This window comes from Apodemus sylvaticus, chromosome 4 (genome assembly GCF_947179515.1).
Source record: "Apodemus sylvaticus chromosome 4, mApoSyl1.1, whole genome shotgun sequence".
Taxonomy (NCBI): domain Eukaryota; kingdom Metazoa; phylum Chordata; class Mammalia; order Rodentia; family Muridae; genus Apodemus; species Apodemus sylvaticus.
In genome coordinates this window covers 55,206,562-55,231,488 of record NC_067475.1, presented here as the reverse complement: position 1 = coordinate 55,231,488, position 24,927 = coordinate 55,206,562, and the positions used below count along the sequence as shown (strand labels likewise).

Genomic DNA, 24,927 nt, shown 5'->3' with positions numbered 1-24,927 from the left:
ACCTTTGTATCTTTTAGCCAATAAGAAAGTAAGAATGGAGGGATGGATGGCTCAGAGGTTAGGATCACAGACTGCTCTTCCAGAGGTTCTGAGTTCAAATCCCAGCAACCACATGGTGGCTCACAACCATCTGTAAATAAATAAATAATCTTAAAAAAAAAAAGTAAGAATACAACCCAAACTTCTACATGGTTAAAGTAATTTTGCCAGGCCTTCCTTGGGTTCACACATATACCATCACCCTATACAAGATTCGGACCTGAAGATCCAGGGCCCAGGATCCAGACTCGATCCTTGCCTTTTCTCATCAACAAGAACCTTCCCATCTGTCTTCTTCCTTCATTATTTTCCTGGGAAGGACATCTGGCTTAAGTGTCCACGAGGGAGTCACTTATTGAATAATTATAGGCAAGACATTCTGTGAAGTACTACAGTTAAAAAAATGATGTGAATATGTGTGTGAGAGCATATACAGCTTAAGAGACATCTGTGTCCTCAATTACATTCCACTTTATTTTTTGAGACAAGGTCTCTCACTGAACTCAGAGGCTGCAAGAAAATAAACTTTCCTTTTTTTTCTTTTTTTTTACCCACAATCAGCTAGAGTTACATTTGGTGTTGCCCACCTGTAAATCTCAGAATTTGGGAGTCTGAGACAGGAAAATGGCCTTGAGTTCTAGGACAACCTAAGCCACATGGTTTTAAGATAGCATAGGCTAAAAGTAAGTACTTGCACTAAAAACAAAACAAAGACCTAGATTTCCCTTTCAGACAAATATGGCTCATTACAAGGCTTCTTCCTCCCTCCTATGCCTTCTCCTTCATGAAGGTATAACTGTCAAACAGCAGTTGCTTATATTTACAATATAAAAAATGATGTTTAAAAATTATTTTTGAGACAGAATCTCTCTACATGGCCCTGGCAGGCCTGGAACTCACTAGGTATACCAGGCTGGTCTTGAACTCACAGAGATTCCCCTGCCTCCCAAGTGCTGGGATTAAAGGCACTATCACACCCAACCTAGAATAGTACTTTTTAAGACTTTTAAATTTGTATGTGTGTGTGTGAGACACGTTATATAGGTGCCAGAAGAGACCAGAAAAGGGCAATGGATCCCCTAGAGCTAGAATAAAGGGTGGCTGTGACCAGCCTGACAAAGATGCTGAGAACTGAATTTGAGCATCTAGAAGGGAACCAGGCACTCTTAACTTCTAAGCTATCTCTCCAGCCACCAGAATTATGTTTTGATATATGTATATATTATGTTTAAGTTAACTTTCACTACCTCTTGCCCTTTTTTGGTAGTGATTAAAATCTAACTTCTTAGAAAAAAATAAAGTGTAAGATATTCACTCTAGTCATCCTGGTACATAATATATCTCCACTAGGTAATCTTACCTGAAACTTTGTACTCTGACCACCTTACACCCCACCCTCCACCAAGACTGGGCAGAGGGGGTCATGCATGCTACAAAATACTCTGTCACTGAGTTACATTCCTAGAGAGTCATGATTTCTTAACCTATCTTTTTTTGATTCATTTACAACGTTTCTAAAAAAGCTCTCAAGTTGCTCTTCTGCCCTTAGGAAGAGGAGACAAGAAGCACACACACAAATGAAGGTACTTATTCTTCACGAAAAAGCAGTGACTAATCTAAATCTCGGGTCCTGAACGCTGGGTCTCTGGGTCTGAATCTTGGATAACTAAGGTGGTGATGGTATGTGTATGAATCCAGGAAAGATTTGGTAAAACAATCTTACCTATGCAGGAAACTGAAAAACGTTCTTGCAGACTAGAACCTATCTACTTTTAAAACTTTTTTCAACAAGCTCGGCTGGCAGAATCGCCGCGCAAGCTGGTCTAGACTGCAGTGAGGTGCACACATCTCTACCCACGTCCAAAGCTGGTTGCGGTTGCCACAGAGCCGGGAAGACAGCGAAGAGCTGGGCAGGCGAGCGCGAAGTAAGACACCGGGGTCCCCCGGCTGCAGTTACGCGAGCTGGCGAGACCTGCGTCTTGATAGTTGACAATCCAACTATCAGTTCAAGTCTTGCAGCTGTCCAAAACGCGGCGTGCTCACACCTCTGCGAAGTTCACTCTCACCAGTTGCCTCGAGTCCCAGCGCCCGTAGCAACCAAGGGTGACGGAAAGCGGAAGTTCGCTCTAGTTCCGCCCTCCCTCTTAACTCAGGTCCGGTAAGGAAGCTTGTCAGCCCAATCATCGCGGCGAGAATATCGATCAGCCAATAGAAGGGAGGCGCTGGAGGGCGGGCTAAAAAGGTCGCGTGCGCACGCGCAGACGTCTGCAGGGTCCTTGGTGCTGTGGCGGTGTGGTTGATTAAGGTGCTGCTTTGACTCGTGTAGCCTTTGGAAACCCCGCGTAGTCACTGCCACCTTCTCTTGACCTCATCATGTTTCTTACTCGGTCCGAGTACGACAGGTTCGTATGGCGGGAAGCAGCAGGATCGAGATTTGGGTGGGCGGGCCTGGGGCCCGAGCCGCGGCCTGGGTTCTGCAGTGTCATGGGCGCCCGGAGAACATAAGTCTGGCGGGACCCGGGGAATCTGGCTCCCGAGGCGCCCGGCGAGATTCCCCAAGCTAGACTGGAGCGGACCCGTTGCACTCGTCCCGCTGAATCACCGCTAGTTCTGGCTCCCCGCGGAAGCGAGAAGCTGGGACTGCTTGGAGCAGGCGGCGGAGAGGGGTCCGGACTCCGATCTTCAACCTAGACTAGATTAGGGGGTCACCAGCCTTGCATTCATCTTTTCAGCCTGACTATGACTGCTTAAGAAAAAGAAAAGTGAAATGAGTTTCCTTGAATAGAAAGCTACCAGAGACTATTGAATGAGTTTGTAGGAGTCCGCGCTGTGCTGTACATTTTAATCTTTTTTTAAAGCGCGAAGGTAGTTTAAGCTGTGTTTGGAAAAATTGCCTGCAATCTGGTTTTGTAGGAACTAGAATGTACAGCGGTTCTCAGAAGAGTTTTAATATGCTGATCCATTTGACCAAAAGGGGGGGGGTAGTTGAAAGCAAGTTAATTTTAGTGTTGTATTGAAAGGTAAATATTTTGTAAAGTCAAAGCTGTGTGGTTGTGTTTATTAAAAAAAGCAAGCAACCTAAAACCTTTCAAGTCTTGAAAATGCTAACTAATACTGCCATAAATGCTGTAGATACTGTAACTTTCAGTTTCTGTTTCCAGCAGTTTTGCAAACCAGAGCTCCTTTAAAAGTTAGGGAAAACAGACATTTTCTTTGTTCCAGGTTACCACCTGAGAAATTACTTTTCTTGGCAAGTATATATTGAGCCTGTCAAAATTGTGGCACCTGGAATGACATTACTTGTTTTTTTATCCTTTTGCTGACTCAGAAAATACAGATGAAGTTTTAAAGCTATTTCCTGTTGTCAAGTAAAATGTTCGTTAACACTTGGCTTCCAGAGCATTGAAGAGAGTCATCTTTAGGCGATAAAATGTTGAGAAAATTGTGATCCTCATCCGAAAGGCTTTATTGAGCTTTGCCCGTTTATTTATATGTATTAGTTGCTTTGTGGATTTTTTTCCTTTTGTATCTGCTAAGACTAAATAAGCACAGCCGCTATTGAGCTAATGGTCTTGAGCTTTTGTTCTGTTCAAGGAGTGCTGTTTAGGGAGCTGGTTTTACAGCACTGAGCAGAATCAAGATCCTTTCTCCTGTTTGTAAGAGTAACTGATAGGAGACAGAAGTGTACTGATGTTACTAGAGGAGTCTCCATCAGCCAGCACTAGGCGCTCTGATGAGAGGTTGCATTCATTGTTGGAGGGTGGGGCAAACTTCACCGAGAAGCTGATCGGTCAAATAGGTCCAGAGAAAGTAGGCTTTTTAATAAACCAAGACTAGGAGAACCAACAGATAATAGAGGGTGAACACGGGAGGACCAGTGGAAAGGCATAACACATATGGAAAACATTCCAGGCTGAGCACTACATAATGTATGATGCGTAGTATGGGACTAGTGGGTGCTATGGAAACTCCAGGATGGTGCTAGATACTGACGGCTTCAATAGACTGTTAGAATTTGCATCTTACTCTGTAGGCACTGTGTGCTATCAGTTTTCTTTCTTTTCTGTTTTGGTCTTTTTTTTTTTTTTTTTTTTTTGCGGCAGGGACAAGGTATCAACTATAGCCCAGGGTGACCTAGAGCTGAGTGGCCTGGAGTTTGTGATGATCCTTTCTGCCTGAGTGTTCTGAGTTCTGGAGTTACACTCATGAGCTACTGTGTCAGGCTCTAATGTTTTCTTTAAGAAGTTGCTTCATTACAGTTGTTTTTATCAAGATTAATTGATTGGAAGAGCAAGTTGGCACCAGTTAGGAGGCTTTTACAATAGTTAGGTAAAGGGTAACAAGGACATAGGGCTGGAGGAGGAGTTGTTATGCTTCCGTGTGAGTTAGCCTTGGGAGGATGAAGGAGATGGTAAGGAGTCATCCTTCAGAACATCTATTGTGGAGGAACGGAGAAGCTGGGGGGGAGGTGGCTAAAATAATGGGAATGATATGATGAGTTCATTTCACAGAATGACTAGATTTAAAAGGTACTGTTTCAGATTGGCAAATGTTGAATGTTGGTTGTAGTTGGGCTATTCAAGGGGAAATGTTTCAAATTTAGAGTAACGGGTAAAAGTCAAACTAGAAATAGAAATTTGGAATGATTAGTTTGGTTTGTATGCAACGACCTAAGTAGGCAATGACATTTGAGAGGATAGAGACAGCTCACAGGATGCTGCTTCCAGATCAGGGCAAAAGAGACATTAGTCACGTACATTTGTGGGGTTCTTTCTTCGCTCTGCAGTTTACTTAAACTGTCACAAAAGGCAGGACCTTTTCTTATTTTTCCTGAAAGCTAGTGGTGAATCTGGTTCTCAATCTCAGGGTGGGTGAGTTTTGGGGTGTGTGTGTGTGTGTGTGTGTGTGTGTGTGTGTGTGTGTGTGTGTAAAACCTGGGACTTGTACATAGCAGGCAAGAGCCAGCGCTCTACAACTGAACTGGTCCCCAGTTCAATCTCAGACTTTTTGAGTGCAGTTTTTTTTTTTGTGGTGAGCTTTTCAGCTGTGCTTTAGAACCTTGAACTTCCTTCTAAATGGCTTTAGTGATCTGTTGGTTGAGAGAATGAGGAACTGGGCGGTAAGAATAATTCTCAGACAGTGAAGTAGAATTGAAAGCTTGGTCTAAGTAGGATTTTTCTTTTCTTTTTTTTTTCTTTTTTCTTTTCTTTCTTTCTTTTTTTTTTTTTTTTTTTTTTTTTTTGATTTAGTTTTTTCGAGACAGGGTTTCTCTGTATAGCCCTGGCTGTCCTGGAACTCACTCTGTAGGCTAGGCCTGCCTCTGCCTCCCAAGTGCTGGGATTACAGTGCGCCACCACCGCCTGGCCTAAGTAGGATTTCTTGAACTGACTCTGCTTTTTTTATACTGAGTAACTTTGAGCTATTTATTTGATATCTCTCTGTCTCTGTCTCTCTCTCTCTCTCTCTCTCTCACGCACACACACACAAACACACACACACAGTTTCTTTTGAAGACCGTTTTGGTTAAACAAAATTTGAAAACAGTGGTATATGCATACTATTGTGAAGCGTAGAATTCATGAATTAAGGATTACAGTTACTTGTATTAATTTATTAAAAAACTTTTTAAAATTGTAATTGTGTGCTGAAAGCTTCCTTGGCTAACAGTATGTTTGTGCCTCTTCTCTGTAGGGATCACCACACTAATGCAAACGAGGGGCGCATTAATTTAGTTATTAAAGTAGTCTGGCATAACTGTACAGGCTTTAGTAACTCTGGATCCTAGGCTGCTGTTAATGCAATGATACTAATTCATACGAATAAGTAGATAAATGTACATTTAACTATTACAAAAAATAGCAACATCGAATGACATAATGGGAAGGGGGGGGAAGGAGGCCATTTTCTTGGAAATGACCTCATAGCTCTGAGGCACATATGGATCAGAGGGATTGGTAGGCTGGCTCAGAATTCATCCAGATTAATTCAGGTCACCTGCTTTCATTTGTTCAGTTTGGTAAAACTTTGGTCAGGCTTGGGCATTGGGCAGATTTATGGGCCTTGAAAACAGTTGGCACACAAAAGACTGAAAGGCTTGCTGTATACTTCTGACAGTTTCTAATACAATTTTTACTGTTTTTTTAATTACAGGGGTGTGAATACTTTTTCTCCTGAAGGAAGATTATTTCAAGTGGAATATGCCATTGAGGCTATCAAGGTATAGTAGCCAGTAGTATAGTTTTGGAAAGTTCAAATTACACTGCTAAAAGGAGTGTTTTAACCATTCTTTTAGAAAATATTCTCAGATTCCTTTAACCAACTACCATTTTTATTATAACAGTTGGAAGTTTTGGAATTTTGGAAAATTGGAATCCAAATTGAGTAGACTGACAGTGTTTTTGTGTTGTACATGATTGAACTGCTGGTGAAGGCCACTGCCCATTAGATGCCAGGAGCACTTACCCTTCCATATGAGCAAGATGTCCGCGGGCTTTGTTGAATGTTGGCGGTGGGAAAGAGAGTCCCCATTTGAGAGTTGCTTTAGTAGAAAAAAATTAAACGTAGATGTGAATTGTTTCTATCTTATTCACTTGAGGATTCAAATCCCTCAATTAAACAATTCCAAGTGGGTAGCTGCGGATGTGGCGCAGTAGTAGAGTGTTCACCCAGCAGAGGAGAAGCCCTGGGTTCAATCTATGCCCAAATTTTAGAAAAATATGACAGTTAGGGAACATGGAAGTTTGAGGTTTGCTTTTCTGGGCAAAGGTTTTAGATTTCTTTTTTCTTTCCTTTTTGTTTTTTTTTTTTTAAGTTTTAGGACATTCACACGTGTAGTTTTAGAATCAAAGATTACAATAGCTCTATAAATTATGTAATAAAAACAGAGTCCCTTAGGCTTTGCCATCTAATTTCAATTTCCTAGAGGCAGCACTTTAAACTTCAGTTTTTTAAGATTAATTTTTATTTCTTTATGTGTATGGGTGGTTTTTCCTCACATATATTTGTACCACATGAGTAGTACTGTCAGAGGCAAGAAGAGAACACTGGAACCCTTGCAGTGGTGATTATTTATGGTTATGTACCATTCAGCATTCGGATGCTGCCAACTGAGTCCAGGTCCTCTGCCCTGCTGAGCCATCTCTCCAGCCCCACTCTCAACTCCTTTATCACCTTATATTTAGAACACAGGCATTGATAGGCATCATCTACACACTTTTCATTATGGAATAGATTTTTGCATATCTGTTCTGCCTACCCTCAGTTGCCTAGAGGATTGGGAGTAGTCAGTGCAACCTCTCAGATAGTTTACACATAACAATTTTTGTCGAATTAACTAGCATTTGTGTTAGTAGAACTGTTCGTTCGTGGTTGAGCCATTCTGTGAGCAGTTCAGAGTGATATGCATGCATGAGACATGATATACTTGTTAATATTGATTGTCAACAGGGTCTAGAATCAGTGAGGGGCGAGTTTCCAGTTAACTGTGGGAAGGCCTACCCTATGAGGGCAGCAGCAGTCTGTGGGCTTCGCTCTTGTACTTCATAAAAAGAAAGCTTGCTGAGCTCTAGCGCTCATTGTCTTTCCTGACGCTGTGTGCAGTGTGACCAGCAGCTTCCCACTCCTGCCACCGTGCCGTCCCCATTGGTGTGGGTGTGTCGGTATGCCAAAATAAACACTCCTTCCTCTAAGGTGCTTCCTGTCAGGTATTTTGTCAGAAATATTTTGACTGGGGTTGGAGAGATGGCTCAGCAGTTAAGAGTAGTGGCTGCTCTTCTAGAGGTCCTGAGTTCAATTCCCAGCAACCACATGGTGGCTCACAGCTATCTGGAATGGGTTCTGAGGCCCTGTTCTGGCATGCAGATAGTGTTCATATATATAAAATTAATTATTAAAAAATCAGAAATATTTTGCGCACATTCAGTCTAAAGACAGGTGAAACATGATTTTTGTGTGGATTCATGGAGGGGCTAGAGAAGCGGCTCCGTGGTAAAGAGTTATTACTGCTCTTCCAGAGATCAGTTCCTAGAACTCAGGTTGGGTAGCTCACGACCCCTGGAATTCTAGGCCTCAGGATCCAACGGCCTCTTCTGGCCTCTGCAGGCATCTTCACACAAGGGAACATACACATACAGTAACACATAAATAAAGATGAATTAAAACTTTTAAAAAGATTTATGGGTGGTGCAGGCAAGATGGGCAAGTGCCATGGTCTCCATGCTGCCTGGAGACTCCACTGTGACTGATGGGACGAGAAGTGGCATGATAAATAGTACAAGAAAGCTCACTTGGGCAGAACCCTGAAGGCCAATCTGTCTGGGGGTGCCTCTCATGCAAAGGGAATTGTGCTGGAAAAAGTAGGGGTTAAAGCCAAACAGCCAAATTCTGCCTGCATCAGGAAGTGTCAGGTGCAGCTCATTAAGAACAGCAAGAGGATCACCGCATCCGTGCCCAGTGATGGCTGCTTGAGCTTCATCGAGGAAAACGATGAAGTTCTGTTGCTGGATGTAGTCGAAAAGGTCATGCTGTGGGTGATATTCCTGGAGTCCACTTTAAGGTGGTTAAAGGAGCCAGTGCATCTCTTTTGGCTTTATACAGAGGCAAGACGGAAAGACCAAGGTCATAAAATTTGACAATGGAAACACAGTAATAAATTTTCATATTCTGAAAAAAAAAAGATTTATGGAATTTCGTAGGTTTTTTTTTTTTTTAAACACTATCAGGTTTAATCAGTGCTCACAGTTGGTAGGTCATTGTTGTATAGAAATAAGTAGATATAGTGAGAATCCAGGAGATAAAGCATGGTCTTTGGAGGCTTTATGACTAGTGTATAAATTTGGAGAGGCAGGAGAGTGCATTCAAGGAAACAGGAAACAGCTTGAGTAATGGTGCTACTGTTGCTGCTACTAATGTAGTACTTTGAACAGTTGTGTTATAAGGGGTTAGTTAATTACTAGTGAGTAAGAAAGTTGGAGTGAAAGATAGCATTAAATTATGAGAAGTTCATTTGGTTTTGGTTTTTGTTCTTTTTTTTTAAACATTTTATTTATTTGAGTACACAGTTGCTATCTTCAGACACACCAGAAGAGGGCATCAGATCCCATTATAGGTAGTTGTGAGCCATGTGGTTGCTAGGAATTGAACTCAGGACCTCTGGAAGAGCAGCCAGTGCTCTTAACCTCTGAGCCATCTCTCCAGCCCTGCTCATTTGTTTTTTAATTAAAGGCAATTCAGAGAGTATCAGTTCTTGAAAGAAATACAGTAAAAATAACACTTTTCTCCTCAGTTTATCAATAAAAGATACAGTTTATCAATAAAAGATACAATTTCAGAGCAAGAAACTAAAGATGAGACAAAGATGCTAAGTGTGGCTCATGTCCAAGGAGTCAGAAACAAAGCCTGAGCCAGGCCATTGGTGGCACATGCCTTTAATCCCAGCACTTGGGAGGCAGAGAGGACGATGGCTTTCTATGAGTTTGAGGCCAGCCTGGTGTGCAGAGGGAGTTCCAGGGCAGCCAGGGCCTCTTCCATAAAAGAAAAAAAGAAAATTTCAGCCCTGCTAGAGTTATCTGATGACACTATTTCACAGTGAATAGATGGGCGGTGGGGGCATGTAGCAGGAACTCGTGTTTACTTTGTGGTAGGCACCATTTTCTCTATGGAGTTATCAGGGTTGTCTTCATTTTGCAGGCAGTTGAGTTACATAGTGATGAGGTGTGTAGGTAGCACGGAGATGAAAAGGTGACTTTACTACACTGTGGACTGCTTGTGACTTTGGATTAAGTTAACATTTCCCTGTGGTTCCTGCTCCTTTCCTCTTTTTCTTTCCCAGGGTGACATGGGTTTGAGGAGCATAACTAACTATTGGACAGACTAATATAGATGGCAGAGGTAAAAGCCACCAATTCCAGAAGAAAACAAAAAGTAAAAACCTATGTTAGAACTTTAGAATTCTTCCTCCCAGTACTACTGTTAACATAGATAATTTTTCAGACTTGTTCTGCCTTATTGGTTTACCCCATTTTTGACTGGGAACCAAACCTTGCTCATTCAAGGTTAAGCACAAGTACAGGATTCTGTAAAGGCCCTTTCTAGTAAGGGAACATTGTGGTGTTTATTAGGTGCTTTCTGTTCTTCCTGCATCCTAGGTGTGGATAATTGAGTTTCTGCCTATGAAGGTATGCAGGGATTTCTTTAAGCTGTATGTGATAACTACAGCATGGTTTTTGTTTTTTGTTTTGTTTTGATTTAGCTTGGTTCTACAGCCATTGGCATCCAGACATCAGAGGGTGTATGTCTAGCTGTGGAGAAGAGAATTACCTCCCCGCTAATGGAGCCTAGCAGCATTGAGAAAATTGTAGAGATTGATGCTCATATAGGTAAGTAATAAGTGGAAGCTATTATAGGATCTGGTGTGGGTTAATTAATCTTCTGTGATCCAAGGTTCACACAGTAAATGGGTTATCTTTTGATGTGCTGTTCTGTTCAAGGCGGGAGGCCCGTGTACAAAAATTTAGGCAGTGGAAGGCAGCCTCAGGACTCAGTTATCTTAACCTACTACCAGAAAGTCTTTTCGTCTATTTTACTTTGTATAGTGCTTGGGATTGAACACAAGATATTCTCACAAGCTAGGCAAGCACTGTACCCCTGAACTATAACCCAATTTTAGCAAATACGATATTTAAATACATAAAGATTGGATCTTTGGCTAGTTCCTGTGATGGCTGTGTCTTAATTCATGCATGTTTGGCAGTAAGTTGGCTGGAGCGGAGATAGTGTGGACAGTTGTAATATCCACCGAGAAAAAAGTAATTCTCAAAGATTTTGGAGTGTATAAGGTTCAGAGTCATGTGAACTTTGACTAGAGCTGCCTGTTCCTGTGTGTGAGACTTAACTTCTCCTCCTGGCCCTCTCTGCCCTTTTTCTTCTTTAGTATAATTTTCTTGCTTTGGCTTTTGACAGTGTAGCATTAAAAGATAAAACTTTTACAATTACAGCTTTGTGTTGTAGTTGGCTCTCCAAATTTGCTTATCTTACTTACTCAACCCAATTGCTACAATATTTTCCATATGGTGACTGGGAGCTTAGTGTTCCTTTCATAGCTGGAGAAACAGATCTTACAGTTGGAATGTTGTCTGTCATATCTCAGGTCGACTGTCTTTTGGAAGTAGGCCAGTATCACGTCACTCAATAGAGAAGATTGTGGTAGACTCCATGGATATAGAGAAGGAGGCATGGTACTTGTCTTCCAGGAACTGATGGTCTTATTTGTGGTGGTGCACAGTGTGTGTTCATTACGGATGTGAAGGAGGAAAGAATTTTGTCTGGGTTCAGTGGTCATGAGTGTTAGTTACTTTTCCCACACTGTGACCATATATCTAACAACTTAAGAGCAGGAACTTTTCTTCTGGCTTGCTCACAGTCTTAGAGGGTTTACTATCATCATGATAAATACATTGGTGAACATCCGTGTCCACATCAGAGTTGACCAGGAGTAGAGAGAGAGTATTTATTTACTGGTTGTTGTGGATGAAAAGTTGTAGAGGGTTTGGCTGATTGGTCACTGTTGCTTTTATATTGCAGGCTGTGCCATGAGCGGGCTAATTGCTGATGCTAAAACTTTAATTGATAAAGCCAGAGTGGAGACACAGGTAAAATCAGCATCTTCCCTGCTTTTCATTGTGACACATGCACTTCTTGTTCGGTGATGACAGAGCGACCTAGGCTACACTGCAGTTGTCTGTGCTGATACTAGACATGGCTCTTGGGAGTGCTGGGTCCATTCCCCTGCCTGCCATTGAAACTTAAAGCTCTGGTCAATAAAGTCTACAGCCTCTTGCTTCTTCAAGGCTTACTTTACATAAAACATGCACTTTATACCTTGATTGACTCTTTGTGGGACCATCATAGAGGGATGTGGTCATAGAAAAAGGCTATCCTGCCTTTTCTGCCAGGCTTAGAAAATTGTTCTCATCTGGTAAGCAATGATTTGTACCAAGTGACAAGTGCTGGTTAGGAATACTGTGTTGCGTGTTTTTTTTTTATTTTTTTATTTTTTATTTTTTTTTGGCTATCTGTGCTTTGACTGTAATAGGCTAGTAAGGGAAACAACTAAACACAAGGTAGAATTTTTTGCACATATTTACAAGTTTGTCCTTTATACTTAGTAAGAATAATTTAACATAAACTCTTAACAGGGTAAGGTGAGTATTTATAAAGAAAATTGACACTTGGTTATTTACACTGACTTGATGAGAAGACTAAACTTGTTGCTTTGTTTTTAGGTGTTACTATTTTGAAAGGGTTGCAGCCTCTAGATCATCCTTATTTCCAGAGTTTATCTGTGTGCACTTGTGTGTACCCTCTCCCTCTGTCCTCTTCCTCTTCATTTTTGAGACATGGTCTCTCAGTGACCAGCTCAGACTGGTCTTAAAGTCACCATCCTCCTAAGAGCAGGCAGGATCATGGGCATATGCCGTAGTATCTGGCAGTCAGCTGTTCCTCTTCTGATATAATTCCAGGCATGCAGTGGCTAGTGTTAACCAAGAAAAGCATGTTGATCTGGGCAGATGATCTGTCTTAGTTCTTGGGAGGCTGAGGTGGGCAGATTTTAAGTTCTGGCTTGGATATACAGTGAGACCCTGTCCCAGACAGAAGAGGCATGTGGGCATGAGGTGATGGTCGGTGTGAGTTTCCTTCTTACCAAGAAGCAGTATCATTCTTTGCCCTTTTTATAGAACCACTGGTTCACCTATAACGAGACAATGACAGTCGAAAGTGTGACCCAGGCTGTGTCCAATCTGGCTTTGCAGTTTGGAGAAGAAGATGCAGATCCAGGTGCCATGGTGAGTTAGTTCTGGGACTTGTGTTGAGCCTGCTAGCTGTTCTAGAGGACTGAGAACATTTGTCCTCTGAGGACGCTCATTATTTGTAGCCTTCTTCTCAATTAATTCTTTTTTGGTTCTAGTCTCGTCCCTTCGGAGTAGCATTGTTGTTTGGAGGAGTTGATGAGAAAGGACCCCAACTGTAAGTACCATTTCCCACCCCTGCTTTGGGGTAGGAAAGAAACTTGGGTGGCAGGGGCAGGTGGATCTATGTGAGTTCCGGACCAGTCAGGACTAAACAGAGAAACCCTGTCTCAAAAAACAACCAACCAAGATATATATATAAAATTAAAAAACAAACAAACAAACAATGAATGAATGAGATAAAAGGAAAAGCAAAAATTGATGAAAAGTAGGGCTTCTGAGCCCGTGTTTCTGTGCTGTTTATACCAACTCTGGGGATCCATGAAGAAACCTCTGTCTAATTCTTTGAAGAATTAGAAGTTACCTTGTTGCTGTTACCGTCTGGTTCTCATTCTCACATTGGTGTATCACAGATAAGACTGACATAGGCATACGTGTGTGGTCATTCTCCTGTTGCTGTCGTAGGTGTACATCTCTGTCATTCTCTCACCCAAGGTCCTGAGGAAGTTAATGATTTTATTAATGTTTTATTTTTTCTAAAAATCAATTTAATATTTAAATTTTAATATTAAATTTGAATTTTTTGTTTAGCATACAAAATCGGTTTTATTGTAACATTTCCATATGTACATAGATGTGTATATCATTAGTCAGGCTTGTAAAAGAACTGTTTTGTCAAAATAAAAAGTCTTTCAGGGCTGTGCTTCAGTATTGCAGTGGCATGTCCTGGCTACAGGATAAAGTGCTCATTACCCTTCTCCAGTGAGGCGTTTGGGCATAAGACTCCCGCTTACGCATTGATGTCCTTTTAGGTTTCACATGGACCCATCTGGGACCTTTGTACAATGTGATGCTCGAGCAATTGGCTCTGCTTCTGAGGGTGCCCAGAGTTCCTTGCAAGAAGTTTACCACAAGGTAATCAACCATTCTCACTGCTCTCCTCCTTATCTTTAAAGTCGTGTTTAACTTCTGTGTGAGTAAAACTATAGACCTGAAGAGTTTTGTTCTAAGTTTTGACAGTTGTGTGTCACAACCTAAAACAAGACACAGAACACAATTTCTCTGCCAAAGCGCTTATTAAATTTTCTCCTCATTGGCAACTATTTTCCAGTATAGATTTGTCTGTTCTTGTCCTTTTCATAAGTGAGATTAATACAGCTTGTCACTTTGGTTGTTGTGAGTTTATGCTAGAATTGAAGCCAGGGCTTTCCACACTAATGCGCTTTACCACTGTTCTTTTTAGTTTCTGAGACAGGGTCTCTCTATGTAGTTCCAGATGTACTGGGACTTGCTAGGAAGACCAGGCTGGTCTCGAACTCATTGAGATCCTCTTACTTCTGCTTTCCTGGCTCTGGGATTAAAGGCGCATGCCACCAGGCCTAGCTTTCTTGTTGTACTGCTAGGCTTGTTTTTATTTTTTTGCTGAATAATGTGCCATGCTCTAACTATAGCACAATGTTTATCCTCTATCCTCACAGCTTCACTTACCAGTTGATAATGGCTAGTGTGGATGTTGAGGCAAGCGAGCAATTGGTGCTTCCTTTCTAGAATAGGAAGATTGTGGTTTTGTAATTCATGGCTAGGGTAGAAGGCTGCCGTGCCCAGGTGGGTCACATAGGGAATGTCTGCTCATAGCAGCAACTAACATAGGCATATTTAAGAGGCATTTTGGGTTTGGCATATAAATAAATCTATACAAAAGTTAGGTTTACATTATATTGTAACTATTAATATGACTGCATTAGTTATTTTTTCCATCACTATGATAAAACACCATAACCAAGGCAGTTTATAGAAGGAAGAAATTTTTTTGGGCTTATGGCTCCAGAGAGACAAGAGTCCATCATTATGGGACTGCATGGCAGCAAGTGGCATGCAAGGCTGCAGGAGCAGGAGGTTGAAAGCTCACATTTTCAACGCAAGCACAGAGGCGAGAAGGCAAACTGGGAGTAGGGTGAGGCTGTAAGCTCTCAGAGCCGCCCCAGTGAGCATGTGCCCCAGCGCGGCCATGCCCCTAACCTCCCCAGATAGCACCACCAACTGGGGACCATTCACTCATACCAAACCTGTGGGAACAGTGCTCATTTCAGTCACCACAGTGTATTATGTATAATCACCATTATGATTGAAAGATTTTCATAATTTAATTGCAGTTTTTTACCACTAAAAATGATAATCATATGATCCTCTAGCAAATTGTAATTCTTTTGCAGTGGAGCATCTTACCTTTGTGTTGATGGCTATTAAGGGTCAGGTAGCTGTGACAGCATCTTAAAGGGATACAGGGGAGTCCATGGCATCAATTAGCTGTTGCTTTCATGACAAATTCAGCTGTAACATACGATGGTGTTTGATAGTGTCTACGCACAGAACTTTCATTCCAAAATGTGTCGATGCTCAGGCTTTTCTGTGCTTTATCAGCCAAACTTATGTAATATAAGAAGGAAAAGGTGGATTGGGACTGTGGCTGCCTGGAAGATCACTGCAGGGATGGACGGATGGATGGATGGATGGATGGATGGATGGATGGATGGATGGATGGATGGATGGATGAGGCTAGACACTCTCCCTGGCACTAGAAATGGAGGTGCTGCAGCCCAGGTGTCACTGCTGTAATGAGGATGGCTTTTCCTAAGCCACACGAGCCTACCTCTGCGGGCCTCCAGCTTCTCTTCTGCGGCTCCCTCACTTTCAGCTTTTGTTGACTTAGAGGTTGGGTTAACCTGTTTGATCTGTTAAGAATCACTAAGACTTTCTCCATATCAGTGCTTTAGAAAGCTGTTTTTGTTTTGTTTTGTTTTGTTTTTAAGATTTTTATTTTGTGTGTGTTAGTGTTTTACCTGTGTATATGTCTGTGGCCCATAGAGGCCAAAAGAGGGTATCATGTCCTGTAGAACTAGATAGACTTGTACCTGGTTTTCAGCCACCATGTGTGTGCTGGAAATTGAACCCAGGTCTTCTGCAGGCACAGTAAATGCTCTTAACCATTAAGCCAGCTTTTCAGCCCATCTTAATGATGGGCTTTTTTCTTATTCCTCTCCCTTCTCTCTCTCCTCTCTTCTCTCCCTTCCCCGTCAGCCCCCTACCCCCCTTTCTGGAGACAGGGTTTTACTATGTGACTGGCTAGCCTGGAACTCGCTATGTAATCCAGGATGGCCTCAAGCTCTGCAGATACCCACCTTCCTCTGCCTCCCGTGTGTAGGATTAATGGTAATCAACACCACACCAGGCGGTTTTACTTTTTTACCAGTCACATGTTCCCTGGAGTAGTACTTTCAATTTCCATCAGAGGTTTTCTGCTTGGACCTAGAGATTGCTAAGCTTTTGAGAGTACTTACCGCTCTATCAGAGGTCTTCAGTTCAGATCCTAGTGCCTACTTTTGTTGCTCACAGATGCCAGAAACACATTTCAAGTGATCTGACAGCGTTTTCTGGGTCCTATGAGTACCTATATACACAAATAAAATTGTTTGGTTTTGTTGTTGTTGTTTTGTTTCGTATTTTTAAAGATTTATTATGTACACAGTGTTCCCATCTCCCTCCCTCCTCCCTCGCCCTTCCCCCCCCCCCCCTGCACATCATGTGGATGCTGGGAATTGAACTCAGGCCCTCTAGAAGAATAGTCGGTGCTTTCTATCTCTGAGCCATCTCTCCAGCCCAATACAATTGGTTTTAAGAAGGACAGCTTGCTTAGCCATCTGGCACAAGAGGCCTAGCTTTCACCCTGACTCAAATCTTGATAAACTGTACTAAGCTTTATCATTTTCAGTTTTTGATTTAAAGTGAGAGGCATGGGACTCTTCCTTTTACTGGCATTTTTAGATGTTATTACAGTTACTAATTGACCTTATTTTAGTATTACTGTGTCTTGGAAATGTAGAAAAATCCCCCCAAAAGATGGGCAGTACAGCAGTGAGAACATCTGCTACATTTGTTAAGGTTGACACTTCTAATGTGGCTTGTGTCACTCAAGCAATTACAGCAATAGCATCAAAGGTGACTTGCTAGGTTTCTAGGATCTATCTTGGTATAGTGCTTCCCTCGTGAGCACGGTCCCCAGAAACCACATTAATGTAAATATGCTTCAGTGGTTAGAGAGCACTGCTCTCCCAGAGGACTGGAGTCTGGCTCTCAGCACCCCTGTCATCTCTAACTGCAGCTCTAGGGAATCTGATACCCTTTTTTGGTCTCTGAGGACACCTGCACTCACGTGCACCACCCATGGTTGCCACAGACCTGCAGTGTTTGCTCAGCGCAGCAGAACAAAGCACAGTGAAATGCAGTTTGTTTGTAGTTTGTGTGTGTGTGTGTGTGTAGTCAGCTTGATACAGTTAGAACCATATTGGCAGATGAATTGGGAATGAGAGAATACCTCTTCAAATTAGCTTGCAGGCTAGTCTGTAGGATGTTCTTTTGATTAATGATTAGTATGGGAGGGCCTAGCTCACTGCAGGTGGTGCCATCTCGTGCAGATGGTTCTGGGATATATAAGATAACAGCAAGCCGGGAGGAACAAGCCAGTTCCTCCATACCCTCTGCTTCCATTCCTCCCTTGACGTCCTGGAGTGATGGAGTGTGACCTGAGAAGTCTAAGATGAAATAAACCCATTCCTTCCAAAGTTGCTTTTGGTCATGTTGTTTATCACACCTATAGGACCCCTAAGACAGGTAAATAAAAGTGAATTTTCTGAATCATTGGATTGGCTTTTTAGGTCACTTGGGTATTATTAGGCTGTTTGCCAGGTTATATCATCCTCTAAGGACTATGTATTCAGATATACATACACTAGGGATGGACAGCCTTTTCCTCTTCTCAAGATGATTTTCTATATGAGGGTTAGTAGCTCAAAGTAAGACATTTTTCTTCTAAGTATATTCTTTATATATTCTTGAGTATTTACATTATTATATAATGTACACTACATTATACAAATTAGGCTGTAAGGTTTATTAATATTTGTGAAGTTGTTTCTTCAGAGAGATGCGGGGAGGGCTAAAGGAAGGGTTCATGTTCAACTAACAGCTCATCTCTCTTTGAAGTCTATGACTCTGAAGGAGGCCATCAAGTCTTCACTCATCATCCTCAAGCAAGTCATGGAGGAGAAGCTGAACGCAACTAACATCGAGGTACTGTTCCTGCCGCACACACGCCCATGGCTAAAGGCTGACGGTGTCAGGAAACCATCCATAGTTCTGCCTGTTCCACTTTTAGGTTGTTGATAGCATTTTTGTGCTAACCGGTGCTAAATGAAGTGGTGAGAATGAAGGAAAGGACTGGGTGTGCTTCTTTCTTAGGATTGATTAATGTCAGCAGAAACACAGCACTAAAGAAACAAAAAGAGATTAATGATAGGAAACTGTAAAGGGGTGAAAACAGTACAAACAAAGGTGTTTCAAAAAGTAAAATTGTGCTTGAGATGCTAATATATGTAGCCAGCTTTGTTTTAGGTAGTATGCCAGATGCAGGGAGTACATATAGGAAGTCCAGTCCCCAGCTAACTGCTGTGCTGTGTTACACACAGATGATAGGGTGCAGGTGGGACTTGTAGACGCAGTAAGTCCAGCTTTCCATGGGAACATAGGCCTAGAGAAGGAGGCCCCTCTGGAGGAGGGGGCCAAAGCCTAGGAAAAGAGAACAATAGCATGTGAAAGGACCAAAGGGCTGGGGCAGCTCTACAGTAGAGTGCCTGCCTGCCCGCCTGCCCGCCTGCCTGCGCAAGGCCCTGGGTTCTCATCCCAGCAGAGGAAAATCAAACAGGATTTTTTTTTTCTTTCCTCTCTTTGGTTGTGGAATAGGGGGTGTGACAAATAATAAAAATTATTATTTTTAATAATTTTAAAGGCATGGGTCAGATTCTGGATGTTGTTACTTACGGTGTTAACAGTAGACAGAAAAGGAGGCAATGACAGTACACATGTAGGTTTTGAAATAAACAGGAAAGATGTCCTGAATTTGCCTAGAGATTGTTGGGTCATTTGCTGGGTGAGTGGAACTATGAAATTAATGAGAGTGGGCAACATTGAAGTACAAGACATTTCAGGTAGGAAAAAGGGAGATACGAATGTGGGAAATGATTGCTGGACTACACTTAAATACTAGCTCAGGCTAGAATAACAGTTACTCTGAGAGACATATGTATATATTTCTGCTTTTTAAAAAAGTTTAAAAAGCACTGACTATTATAACTGATGCTGAAGTCACAAGGCAATAAGTAAACCAGATCAGCCCCAACCAGGATGTGTGGGGGACTGAGTGGTGGAAACAGGCCCTGGTGAGCAATTGATTAGTTGAAGACAAGCATGGCAGTCTTGGGGTCTTGTTGGGTCTATAGACTGCCATAAAAGGGGAAAGGTGGGTGCAAGAAATGCAGTCCAAGGACCGTTGATCTCTAAGCAGCTTAGGTAGAAGGGAGTGTTAGTATAACAGGGTTCCTCGGTGGAAAATGTGCATTCTAGAACTTCATATAAGGGAGCTTGCATAATGTGTGCCTCGTGTCTTTTGGCTCAGCATATTTTAGAAGGTCACCTGGTTGTATTAGTTGTCTCTGTACTGCTGTGGGGATCCTTGGTGGTTTTAAAATTTACATTTTAAAATTCTTCCTCTTGTTGGTCTCTGAGATGTGAGATTCAATAATTCATGATGATCTTGACCCTTAGGAGACCTGTCGGTGCCTTTCTGACGTTGTCGGTCCTTGGATGAGAGGTCTTGGCACCTCAATAGAATTCTGATGTTAGCCCTTGGTTTCACAGCGAAGGGCGAAGGCCTTGAGGCTACAGGGATAGCTCTTTATTCTTTCAGTGTAGTGTTTTGGAAAGAGTGTCAGTCTGCCTGGTCTGGGCTCGGTGAACACACACAGTATCTCCCCGTTGACAGTCACCGTCCTCTTCTACTGCAGCCATGTTCGTACTGCAGGCTTCTCATCCCTGAGAGTCTTTGGAAGAGGCCTGAGACTTAGAGCTTCAAATGCTCTGAATCTTATGGGCACCATAATGTCACCTGTGTGAGAGCTAAAGAAGAAGAAAGTGGTAGCTATAGCCTCAGCCTGGTACCTTGTAATCACAGCACCTGAGGCAGAGACAGAAGCGAGCCAGAATTCCAGTCCAGCCCAGTCTGCCTAGCAAGTGCCAGGCTGGCCAGGATTATAGTAAGACCCTGTTTCCAAAAACAACAGAAAGGCTTCCATTTAATGTATGTCCTGTCTTTTTATAAAATTCATCTTTGATGTATAATTTATACACAGTACCATCAACCCATTCAGCTATGCAGTTGAGTGAATTTTGACAACTGCCACTGTAGTTAAGATAATAAGCATTTTTAATTTATCCCCCCTCTCCAAAGTTCCCCCAAGCACTGACCTCTGCTATTGGAACTAGAATTTCACACAAGCCAGGTTGTTTAATGTGTGTTCCTTTGTGCTTTAATTGGCATAATTTTGAAGTTTACTTGGTCATAAATCAGTTGCCTCTTAAATTTTTACAGCTGTGGGGCATTCCTTGTAATCTGCGTTTTAACTTTTATTGCTAGTCTTTTTTTTTTTTTCCAAACAGAAGCTATATTCAGTATCTTTTTTCTCTTTATTTATTTCTTAGTTATTACCATTCTCAAAACTGCTCCTGGCTGTGGTAACCCCACCTTGTCATTTGGCCATCTAACATCCTGCTTGACAGTCCTAAATTAAAACCATTATCTTTTCATACACACCATTTCTTCTCTTAATATCTCTTTAAGATTTATTTTATGTATATGAGAACAATGTAGTTATTTTCAGATAGAACAGAAGAGAACATCAGATCCCATTACAGATGGTTGTAAGCCACCGTGTGGTTGCTGAGAATTGAACTCAGAACTTGTAGAAGAGTGGTCAGTGCTCTTAACCACTGAGCCATCTATCCAGCTCCCTAATAATTCTAATCCTTGTTGGTAAAATCAGCCTTTGTGCTTGTCATTCACACTAGAACCTACAAGACTTTGACCTCTTAACCAAATCTAGTCTCTACTGCCTTGTAATAACTGTTGGTGGTTCTTCTCCACCGTGGTGCGTAGAGCTTTCCCTCCTTAATTACTGGTGTTCCGTGTTTTGTTTTGTTGTTTTTTCGAGACCAGGTTTCTTTCTCTTTGTAGCCCTGGCTGTTCTGGATCTCATGATGTAGACCAAGCTGGCCTTGAACTCAGAGTTCTTCCTGCCTCCCAAGTGCTAGTATTAAAGTCGTGTACTACCATGCCTGGTTATTTTGTTTTTGATAAGATCTTGTTAGGTGGGCCAGGCTGTCTTGGAATTCTGTGTAGCCCAGGTTAGTCAACGTTACTACTGTCCTGATTCAGGTAGCTTAGTGATTGAGTTTATAGATGTGTTCCACCACAGCTTAGTTTCTGTACTTTAGACTGCTGTAATATATATTGCATGAGATGTGAGCCAGTATTCCTCTTCACCTCATCTTCTATTCCACCTATCCTTACGGAGTTACCTTGTCATGGTCTCTACAGTTAATACACAACTCATAAATCCTTTCTTCCCCAGCCCCTCCCTGGACTCTTGGGTCTCTCCTTTCTGAACACTCAGCACTCCTGTTTTAACAGTAGGCGGCATTGAAAGCCTCTGGCATCTAGCATCTAGTAAGTGAAGAGCTGGACTTTATCTGGAGTCCTATTTTTTAGCACCTGTAACTAGCACACACATGGATTATTGATGAGTGAGAGGAAGCATCCGTGTACCTGCTTCCTGGAGGTTTTATAAAATAAAGTGAAATAAATAGAAAAGAGTCTTATTCATTATGTAAATACATATCATTGTGTGAATGTTACGGGTTATTTTTACTTGTGTAGTAATGAGTAACTTCCTGAAGGGTTCAAAACCTGTCAGTGTCATTTGTCTCCTGCTTCTGGAGGGTCTTCTTCTTCAGTTTGCCCAGATTGTTTCTAGTCCCTGTAATCTTTTGGGAGCATTACGCTTGCGACATGAGTGACCTCACAAAACAATCCTGTAGTCTTGATTCCATTTATTGATACTGCATCTCTGTCCTCACTGATATTGTTCAAGTAAAGCTCTATCTTGAGAACTGGCAATGCTATTTATATTTATAGTACCCGGTTAATAGAACTCATAGGCTATAGGGACTAGAGCACTTTGCCTAGGGTTTATAAAATGTTTCTGAAATTCTTCTGGCATTTTGTGTGATTAGATATATCTTTTGGGAGAATATACTAGACAGGCTTTGTGAGGAAAGCATGTATTTTAATCTTTCCCAGATCAGGTTATTAGATGTCTTTACCTCCCCCTCCCCCAAATTTTACTTACTTAAAAAGAATAATAATTGTAGACTAGATTGTTCTAATTTTATCTGCAAACTTTCAAAGTAATGCTATTTTTAAATGCTGAGAGTGGGGTTGGGAGCTAGCTTAATAAAATGCTTACAAAGATTTGAGTTTGATCTGCAGAATCCATGTAAAATGCCAGGCATGGTGTGTGCTTGTAATCCCAGTATTTAGGAAGCAGAGATAGGTGGTTCCCTGAGGCTCGACAGACAGACAGACAGATAGACAGATAGACAGACAGACTTCCTACCTAGCCTGCTTGGTGTGTTCCTGGCCAGTAGATCCCACATCTGAGCAAGAAACAAGTAGACAACACCCAGGTAGCAACAGCCAAGGCTGCTCTGGCCTCCCTCTGCACATGCACAAAAATGTATGAACACACATGTTCACACATACAAAATATACTTGCCTATAATTTTAAAATTAACGACAAAATGAAAGAAAAAGACTTCTAAAACTTTAAAAACTAGAAAGGTGGCTCAGCGGTTAAGAACACTTACTGGTCTTGCAGAGAGCCTGGGCTTGGTTCCCAGAAGCCATACGATGGCTTATAACTGCCTGTGACTCCACTTTCAGGCCTCTGCCTCTGGGCTCCTATACACATGTGCTGCACATAAAAGCATGCAGGCCCACACAGATTAGCATAAACTCTTTTGTAATTAAAAAAGCACCAAGACCCTGTGAAGAAAATGTGAAGTAACACCTGTGTGTCACGGCTGCCCCCAAACATGGGTTTTCATTCTGAGTAGAGACAATGGGGTCAGTTGTGTGTGTGTGCGCGCATGCAATACATTTATTTTTTATGTATGGTGTGTATCAGGGCAGGCAAACATGGCATGGCATGAAAAACTCTTTAAGAGTCAATTTGGTCCTTCCACAGCAGGATCTGAGGTCCAGATTCAGGCAGCCAGGCTTGGGCGACTGGTGTCTTCACTTCCTGAGCCTTCCCGAGGGCTGGGCCCTACTTTAAATATACTCCTAGGGGCTGGAGAGATGACTCAGAGGTTAAGAGCATTAGCTGTTCTTCCATAGGTCCTGAGTTCAATTCCCAGCACCTACATATAAGCTCACCACCTATAATGGGATCTGATGCCCTCTCTGGCATGCATGAATGTAGACAGAGCACTCATGTACATGAAATATAGAAATCTTTTTAAAACAAAATTATACACACACACACACATATGTACATTGCTGCTGCTTTGTGAACTTACAGAAGTAACTTTAAGAAGTGACAGTTGATGTCAGTTTGACTGTTACATGGTGGATTAACCTTAAAATAGAAAAATTGGTCAATAAGAATTTTTATTTTTGAGTCAGAGTTATTTTAGGGACCTGCTGCCTGTAAAGGATATCCTAGGACAGCAGATCCCTTAGTTCCTAATAAACAGCTGCCTCACTAACACTTCTGACCAAGCTAGGGCCAGCCATCGGCAAGGAGCCCAGTCAAGCTTATTAACCCCTTTCTGTGTCTCTACAGCTAGCCACGGTGCAGCCTGGTCAGAATTTCCACATGTTCACAAAGGAAGAACTGGAGGAGGTGATCAAGGACATTTAAGGAGGAGCCATCCTCGAACTTCTGTGGGACAGTTGCAGTTCTGATTGCCCTTAGACTTTATTTCCAGCTCTTATGTTGTGGAAAATATCCAGGATATGTGTGTGTTTTTTTTATGATGTCTGTATATAACAGCAATTCTGAAATAAAAAAAATTTAAAAATACTTTTTAATAGTCTATGACCTTATTATAATATTAAATGTTTATGTTGGTACATAAAAATGATAGTAATTGATGCCCTTAATACCTTTCCTGTGAGCATGGTAAACTTACTGTGGTGATTCTCTGCAACACAGACAGCTCTAGCCTTAGATACTGCAAGATTAATTCAGACTGGTCCAGCTCCTCCCAGTGGTTAGTAGATGTTAATATGGCTTTAAGTCCAATTTAAGTCTTTGGGTGGTGGTGTTTGTTTTTTGAGAAAGGGTTTCTTTATGTAGCCCTGGTTGTCCTGGAACTAGCTCTGTAAACCAGGCTGGCCTTGAACTTGGAGATCTGCCTGCATCTGCCTTCTGAATGCTGGGACTGAAGGTGTGCACCACCACTGCCTGGCCTCAGAGTGTCTCTTAGGGACACAAACCCTTGCTTCCTTTATATGAGGACACTGCTCACTGACTACCAGACGACACCTGGGCCTCCCTACTTCTTGGTGTCTTAATGAACAGTCTGGGAACAGCACCCTTTTTATGAAGGTAAGGACTGCAAAAAAACTTAAAAGGGGGATTTAAAGAAAAAAAAAGGAATGGCCTTGGGTTTGATCTCAGTTGCAACGAGAGTTAGGTACCTAAGCTGTATAAGAGAACTGTAAACTTCAGAAGTAGTTTCTGTTGGACTTTGGAATGCACTATGAACTTTCTCCACTGGAGCTGTTCTCATATGACTACGATTTACACTCACTTCATTTGAACCTCCAAACACTCCTAACAGATAAAGAGCCTAAGGCTATGTCATTGGTCATAAGAAGTTAAGTTGTTGCTGGAGAGAAGGCTCAGTGTTAAGAGCACTGGCTGCACTTCCAGAGGTCCCAGGTGTGGTTCTCAGCACCCACGAGGCA

General features: G+C 42.0%; 1 protein-coding gene and 1 pseudogene across 1 annotated transcript; both read left to right on the top strand.

Moving 5' to 3' along the window:
- The first annotated feature begins 2,282 nt into the window (after positions 1 to 2,282).
- Positions 2,283 to 24,037, top strand: Psma5 (proteasome 20S subunit alpha 5). Its single transcript, XM_052179448.1, has 9 exons — positions 2,283 to 2,441; positions 6,190 to 6,256; positions 10,289 to 10,415; positions 11,620 to 11,687; positions 12,774 to 12,881; positions 13,004 to 13,062; positions 13,817 to 13,919; positions 18,045 to 18,131; positions 23,798 to 24,037. The coding sequence occupies exons 1-9, from the start codon at positions 2,413 to 2,415 to the stop codon at positions 23,873 to 23,875; spliced, it is 726 nt and encodes a 241-aa protein (XP_052035408.1). The 5' UTR covers positions 2,283 to 2,412; the 3' UTR covers positions 23,876 to 24,037.
- Positions 6,284 to 10,282, top strand: LOC127682804 (40S ribosomal protein S23-like; annotated as a pseudogene).
- Positions 24,038 to 24,927: the final 890 nt, after the last annotated feature.